We start from the raw sequence: 8380 nt of genomic DNA on the forward strand, positions 1-8380 counted from the left end.
CAAAGTATTCACAATTTTCATAATATAATAATACAATTTCAGATGCAACATGGACCCAGAACAGAACTTATTCACTCACTCATAACCACTAGTGGCTTTTAGAACATGACACCACACTGCAGTAGGATTACTTATTTACTTCTAATTTTTGATGCCTTCTCTGAGTTTGTGACTCTGGATGTTACTTCTATTTAGTGTGAAAAGCGAAGTGTCTTAAGCTGCATTCTATCTCATTTCCAGCAGGGGGTTACTCTACTGCCTCCAAAAAGAAGTCCAATTACATAGAAGTCTATAGGGAAATGACCCTATTTCTCACATGATTTATTACCTCAGTAAACATTTTCTTAATCAATATGGTCTCAGTCGCTACTTTCAAGTCTTCTACATTACTGCAGGATGTCAATTTATTAAATTATGTTCCAATTTATTTTAACATATACAATAATGCTGACCATGACACTATGTCCATTGAAGATTTTTACAGTCTATGACAAAAACACATAAAATTGCATCTGCATATTGGAATCCAAAAAGTTTTTATTCATCATCTTCTGATACAAAAGTGTTTTTTAAATAACAAACAAGTTTTACATTTTTTTCACTTTTATACAAGGATAAATTAGGAATTTCTTTACAATACATTGACATCATCAAGACAATGAGTTTTCTACAAAAAGGAACAGTCTGAACCTTAAAGGCTGCAATCAGTGTAGGTAACTGACCTCCAACATTGATGCATATCTGGGATTCTCAAAAAGCATTTACAAATCCGTATTACCAGTGGTTCTCAATATTCATTAGGCTGTGGCACACACTGACCATGTTATAAGGCACAACTGTTCAGTAATTGTTTGGAAAGGTTACATGACGCTTGACGTGGTCTTACCAGAGTGGACCGCGTAAGCGTTTCAGAGGAAAACTGCATTAGCTCAGAGAGGGAGGTAGTCTGAGGTTAATTTAATTCACTTTAACTTAATGTAATGTTTGTTTGACTTTGGAAATGTAATAAGCGTGCCCTGGTATGCTGGTTTGAGGAACACTGGTTTTCAGGGTTCTAGGTTTAACCAAAAACCACCAAAGGATCTTTGAATGCACTAAGGCTCCTCTAACATTTAGCATATTTTAGAAAAAGGCAGCCCACACTGTAAAGTTATTTTCTGTGCCATTCCAAACATCATGGTAAAAAATTCCTGTGACAGGCTGTGTGAGGCACTATCTGGTTTCAAATGGCACACAGGGGAGCAAAGCTCCAAACCATTCAAGCCTTTTTACATTTACACAGCCCAGAATCAAATGTTTTTGACTCTACTAAAATGTACAAGGCATAATGTGAGACACAACCCCCCCCCCATATTATACATTCAAACACTTACTGAAACGCAAGAGCTTTGCTAGATAGATTGTCAGGCAAATATACGTTTGCACAGGAGCAGTTGCAAAATTTGGTGAGTGCAGCAGTAAGACCCAGAATAACTTACTGTAAGTAGAGCTTATAGCACATTCTATAAGCAGTTATTGAGAGGAACTGCAAGATAAAAATGATGTAAGATGCCGATTATCAAGAAAATGCATCGCTAGAAACAATGAATTGAAATCTTGTCTCTCTCATCCATGAAATTTTGAAATGTAGTGTACAATAATCTTTTTCAGGGACGACTTGATTGTCAGGGAAATGAGCCGTGATGCAGTTTAGAAGAGAAACAGCCAGGCAGTGGGCCTATGAGAGCATCAGACACACAGACAGATATGCAGGCAGAACAGACATGTTAATTAATAGTGCCACTTTCATTGTGCTTCTGTGACGGCCTTATTGAACTTAAAGGATTTAAAAAGTGACAGAAATACATATTTAGTGATCATAACTGCTGGTGGATGAGATTCGTGGAAAATGATTCCTATGTGTGTATTCCTGCTGCATACATGTGCACATGCATTAGTCTGTGACAGTTCTTTATTGCATAGTGTGTCTTATGGCAAGTGATTGTCTAATAACCTCTAATTCTTCAACATGCCTCGGGTCCGATGTTTTCATAAGAAAAATCTCTCATTGTTTTTCTCTGTCAGCTCTTGCCTTCACAATATTTCAAGTTATTTATTCTGCAGTGTTCACAATGATTTGACTGTTCAAGGTTCTCTGCATATTAATATGTGTAAGGATTTTTTCACTGCCGTCCCTGTTAATGCACAGACACTTCATATTGTATAGAATTATAGTGCATTATTACAGCTTAAAGCTGGTTTCCCAAAACAATCTGAGAAATAAAATCACCTGCTCTTTTATAATGTACTAAGGGCAATAATTTACAAAAATGCATAATATTGTTGTTCAAATATAAACATCACAGATTTAAGGCCATATTTTATGTTTTTCAATCAGATTTTAATTATTTTTGTTCTAGAATTTTCATTATTATTTTCCCGCATGGACGTAAAAAACCCACAGGGACTCAAGTTGTCAGATGCTTTTAGGGAAACGTCAACCTACATCTGTATGTTGTCTGCACCAGGACTCTCCAGTGTAAAATTCAAAATTTTAAAAGACCCTCAACGTTATGAGGGTTGCTGGATCCAGCAGGTCCAGTCTCTTCTGCCAAGGACTATTAAAAAAAGAGAGGCAGAGAGGTAGACGTGGTGCTACACAGCTTATTGGTGTGTCAGGTCTGCATATCAATGCTCCTTTTCCATCTCTTTTTCGCTTTCTCTATCTCTCTGGGCAAAGGAAGTCAAACAGTGGAAGAGAGACTACTGTTGCTACTTATGTACGACCAAAATTCTCCACTTTTCTCCTCCTTAGCCTCTGTGAGGCAGTTGGAGGGGATGAGGCATGCTTGCAGATTCTCAGCGAGCTTCTACGATGCCATTACATCCAGTGGCTTCCTTGAGAAACTACTGCTAGTCCCTCTCGTCGCTTTTCTTGGTCCTCTCCATTTTTCCTTTGGCAGAGTGAGTTTTTGTAAGTGACAGAGAAGCAGGTGAAAGTCCATTCCTGTCTGTTTTCTCTCCTTTTCACACAACCGTCTCGTTACCTTTCCCTGGTTTGATCCAGCCTTCGCCCGGTGCCCTCTTGCCCCCTCGGCTCGCCCTGCTATCCCTGAGCAGGCGGGCAGAGCAGCGCTGCCAGGTGTGGAGGGTTTTTGCTGACCAGATCCACATGCCTGATGTGATGCCTACGAGCAGTGACATGAAGATCCGAAGCATCTCTGATGCCACGTATGAGTCCCGGGTGCTGGCCCTGAACTCCCCCCAATGAGAGAGCTGGTAAAGGTAACAGCCAATGACGGTGGAAGCCGGGACAGTGTAGAGAACAGAAAACACTCCGATTTTCACCATTAAACGCTCCAGCTTGTCTGTTTTGGCACCGTCCTTCTGCAGATTGGAGCGAATCTTGAAAAGAGCCACTAGGCCAGCACAGATAAACAGAGTGCCTGAGTTTCAGAAAGGGAAACAATAGTCATATAAAGACCATCAGATAGGGAAGAAATAATGACTGTTGCAAAAAGCAATGAGGATTATACATGTCAATGAATGAATGTGGCATCTTAGTAGGATTGGGCATCGAGAAACCGTTCCAACTTGGAATCGTTTCAAAAATTACATTTTTTTGTGTGGAATCATTTGGAAAATTTAGTTTTGAATCCAATCAGCAGTTCCAAATTTTATATTTACAGTTTGGGTCATCATAGTTGCCCCCATACTTCCAGCCACTTGTTGTGTTGCAGCCATTAGGCACATTAAGCGTTGTTCACGTGTGGCTTTATTTTAAGTTGGTTAAAACTAAAACTGTAAATCACCAATGAATCAAAATAACATTTTCCTCTTATCTGTGAAATAAGCATGTGACCCGTTTCATCTCCACCCCTTCAAAAATTGGAATTGAGAATCTTGAGAAAATTGGTTAAAATCAAAACGATGCCCAACCCTGCGTCTGAATATATAAAATATAAGCACAAGCAGTTTAACGAGAAAGAGAAAATCCCATTCATCGATCAACTGAATACTATCATGTTGTAAGGGATTACCTATTAGGAGGTATGTGGCCAGTGGTGCTACCACAAATCCTGTGAGTGCCTCCTGCTGCTGGTTGCCAACATAGCAGAGTCCAGTTAGGTCGTCTGCATCGACCAGTCGCATAATGAGGATGACGATAGTTTTAACGGCCGGGATGGCCCAGGCTGCTATGTGAAAGTAAGAGCTGTGCATTTCAATAGCCTCATGGCCCCACTTCAGTCCAGCAGCTAAGAACCAAGTGAGGGTCAGGATCACCCACCTGAAAGAGAGAAAGCAAGAAGAGTGAGAGAAGAAGCAAAACACTGCTCATTTATTAAGTTATCAGATTGTCTTTCTGATCTGGCGTTCATTTTTTTGTAGTGAATAGCAATCACATGTTTCCTGAAAACGAGGCTGAGGCACCATCGAGCTGCTGTTTACTGCTAGAGTTGCTCGAAACTTAAGTTTGCCCTCTATGTAACTTTTCCACAAGAATCCCTCCGTTGTAATTAGCTCATCATGAGATAGTAATGAGTTACATAACAGAGGGTTAAGATCATGTTTTTGGAGAGAGGGAAGTCCTTGGGCTTTTCAGTCTGCTGCTCTTCCAAAAGCAAAGAGTGAAGTCTAACAGGAAAACATCGGCAAATTAGGGCAAAGTGAAAAGGAAGAAAAGAGCTGTGACAGCAATGTGCTTTCACTGCAACTGAAGTGCAGCATGCACTCAAAAAGTGGCATGTTTACAAAAGCTGCTTTTGTATGTGGAAATGAATCTATCTAGTACAGAGGCTATAAGACAGGATAGGTAGACTTTAAAGAAAACAGGATGCATGTCTCGTGTTCCAATTGTTCCCCCAAAGTCCATTCACGGCTGATGACAATGGGACAAAGAGATGAAACATTGATATGATTAAAAAAAGTGTGCTCCTGCGTTTGTTTGTACGAACCAGAGTGAGGAAGCCATGCCAAAGAAGTAGAGCAGGAGGAAGACTATTGCACAGCCGGTGCTCTTTAACCCTTCTTGTACTAGAATTGGTACTGCGGTGGCATCTATGTCACAGGAAACACGCTCCCTGCCCAGAGTTAAGCGTACCTGCAGGAAAGGACAGGAAGTGGCAGGGGAAAGGAAATTTTTGTTGTTGTTTTTTAATAATGATAAATCTAAGTCAGATAATGTAATTCTCATTAAACCAAACTGAAACTGTGACTTCTCCATTTCAGTATTCAAATAAAACATAATATTCTCAAAATATTCTACTTTAAACTATTTACTGATTTTATTTTACTGTTTTTTTTATGTTTTTTCCTTTTATTCTCCCAAAACAAAAGCACTTCAGTGGGAACAGTGTATTACTGAATCTCCCGCTTACCAGGTAGGCAACGCTGTACAGATTACAGCACATAGATAGGAAGATGATGGGCCTCTCAGGGTAAGAGAAACGCTGTGAATCCAACAGAAAGGTCAAGACTGTCAGAGTGGTCGACAGGAAGCACAGCACGGCCCACACCGCCATCCACGCGTCTGTGAAGACTTTGGCCCCTCGTCGGTAGAGCCCACTGTCGTAGCCACACTGGAGAGTACAGCTTTCGGTCTGTTTTAACCAAGTATACTGGTCAGGTTCAGATCCCAGGGCCTGACACTCCTCCTGGTGGGGAGGATGGCGGACAGGCTGATAGGGCAGGTCCTCGTCCCCCGGGCCCTCCATGCACATGTGGTTGTGGTCGTTTTGGGGTGGGAAGAGGCTGCAGTTGAGCACCTGGAGAAGAGACATGATGGGAAATGGCATTTTGGTAGCTGATTATGGCTGTAATACATTCTGTTAATATGTTGTGCTCATTTACATAAGATTTTTTCCTAAACGATGTTTTGAATATATAATTTTTCGAATTCACTTAACCACATCCTAAATTTATATACATGGGCGTGATGATGTGACTCACCTCAGGCCATATGAAGCCAAACTCGTGGAGCACCGGGAGGCATTTTCTCTTGACTGACAAACACATGCTACCACACGGCCCAATAGGGATGGGAACCTTGTCTGTGCACATTGGCACGTAGACTGAGCACAGGAAAAACTGGTGAAAAATGGAGATAAAAGATAACAAGTTGAACATTTTGCTCTCAGTAGATTGTACAACATTGTGCCAAGTATGTATTCTTTAATAAGATTTAATAGCATACAGTAAAAGAGCAACTGCAGAGCAGAAGTTATTAAATGATCTTAGACTGATGATACTACAGATATTTTGTGTGTATATATTCATATAAGAGCTATTCTATTTTTTTATGGAGAGAAAAAAAAACAATTTAGGAGTGATGCAAGAGTGAAAAATGACTATATACCAAAACAAACAATTCAGGTGAAAGTGCAGTAAAAATGCAACAGTAATCCATTATTGGGTCATATTTCAGTGCAAACTGTGAGGCAGAAGGTAAATCATCTAAAGAAGTGGAAAGTTAGTACCCTGTGGGCCAATCTTTTTATATATTACAACAGGATTACATTTTCTACTCCCACATGTGGAGCCTCCATCTACTTGCATATACTACTCACCATCCTGCTGCTTTCTCTGCCTTTACTTTCAGTATATTGCATCAACCCTTCTAATGTTGGGTCTCCACGACTTGGGTCAAGACTCCATGGCCAACATTAACCTGCTCCAAGGTTGCACACACAACTCTACGTCTTTAAAAACAATCTGTGGACTTGACAACACTGATGGCATGTACCATGTAATGCTCTATAATCCCCCCCTAATCCAAGGCTCAGTTTTCTCTGTCCCATGGCAGTGGTTTTGAAATAGATATCAAAGTCAGGGTTATAAAGATAGTGAACAGTCTGAAGTCACATCTGACTCTTTGAGGGGGCAAAGATGTGAAGGATAAGTACTCATGGGGTTATAAAAGGTTGCAATTTTAGGTGATTTCGTGCCTTTACAGTAGGGATGCACAATATTTAGTTTTTTGGATGGATGGATAAAAGGCTGCTAAATATGAAAGACTGATTTTTTTTTTGTGTTTGTAAAGACATTATCAGAAACTGCATCTAAAATGGAACAGCCTTTTTCTTTTTTAGTGAAGTGCTAGTTTTAGTGAACTGTCACTTTTTTTAGTGTAGCCTTTTATATTCTATTCAATGTGCAATTTGATCAATACAATTTTGGAAATTCTTTCCTTTCATTTAACAATTATTATGTGTATTTTAGCAGAATCCAAAAAGCAGCAAAAAGGCAGAACTGAGTACACTTTAATATCTGCTTATTTATCGCAAGTAATATTGTTATTACAATATTCAAAAAAGGTATTGCATATTTTCCTCATATTGTGCAGCCATACTTCACAGTAAATTGTGTTTGAGGCTGAAGTGTGAAAAAGCAGCAGGCTCGTGATATGAAAATAAACAGCGGTTTCCCTTCAGGTAAAGGAATCAAACACATTTCAAGATTTTGGATGGGGTGATAGCTGACTTAAATACTTGTTAGAGTGGATGGGTTGATGGATGGACCAGTTTTCATTTCAGAAATACCAAAATATTGAACAGTCTATAATGATAACAATATGTTGTGGGCTTGCAGCCTTGATTCAGTAATAATGAAATCCAAGCTTGAAATCAGCACTTTTACCAAGCCCAAATTAAATCCAAGAAGGATTGGGAAATAAATACACATAGAAATATTATACACCACGTAAATCTTATGCAATAAAAATTATAATGATGAATAATTTGTATAAAAATTAAACAATTAGACAGGCTAATCATGTTTCTACATTCACATTATGAGTCTAAACCATAATAGAATGACCCCTCACTGTGTAACTAAAGTATGTGATGTCAAAATCTGTTCTGAGTCTGAGAGAACAACCTTTAAACTGAATTTGTTACTGTTCTCTGATCAGTATCTGGGTTGTGTAGCAGCTTTATATCTGCAGATAGAACAGATCGGCTGATCTGAAGACGGTAATAAGTTTCTCACTGCAAATGGAGAATCTTTTTTCTCATACTGAACCACGCGTATTAGAGTTGTCCTGAGTAATTTTGTTTGATTAAATACAATTTAAACAATATAACAAAGATGCCCAATGTGTTAATGGAGGTTTTCTTTTGTGTGATTGTACATGATTCAATAAAAAAAGTGTATAAAAACAGAAAATATTAAACTAGATACAATACCATTCTGGATATTTCTCACAGTAAATTATACCAACGACAGTAATAGAACACATTCTGGGTGTTTCCCCCCGACCGTTGGTAACCTGAGGGCTGTCACTTCGCTGCTAAAAACTGCTCCGGTTACTTGACAGGAAGCCTCCCATTAGAGCAAATGCTAGGATATACGGTTTCCTCTTTCCTCTCTCTTTAGCGTGCCTGTGTGTGTTGAGGGGGGGGGG

General features: G+C 39.4%; 1 protein-coding gene across 1 annotated transcript in view; it reads right to left on the reverse strand.

Annotated features, from left to right (window-relative positions):
- Window positions 1-513: 513 nt before the first annotated feature.
- The window catches only part of fzd4 (frizzled class receptor 4), a 9625-nt gene continuing 1758 nt past the window's right edge, over window positions 514-8380 (reverse strand). The window contains exons 2-6 of the mRNA XM_032510087.1: window positions 5929-6066; window positions 5358-5744; window positions 4935-5080; window positions 4020-4267; window positions 514-3425 (exon numbers count right to left, since the gene is read on the reverse strand). Of these exons, the coding sequence (XP_032365978.1) occupies window positions 3007-3425; window positions 4020-4267; window positions 4935-5080; window positions 5358-5744; window positions 5929-6066 (1338 nt within the window). The 3' untranslated portion in view covers window positions 514-3006. The remainder of the gene's footprint in view (window positions 3426-4019; window positions 4268-4934; window positions 5081-5357; window positions 5745-5928; window positions 6067-8380) is intronic.

Source organism: Etheostoma spectabile, chromosome 3 (assembly GCF_008692095.1).
Source record: "Etheostoma spectabile isolate EspeVRDwgs_2016 chromosome 3, UIUC_Espe_1.0, whole genome shotgun sequence".
Classification (NCBI taxonomy): Eukaryota; Metazoa; Chordata; class Actinopteri; order Perciformes; family Percidae; genus Etheostoma; species Etheostoma spectabile.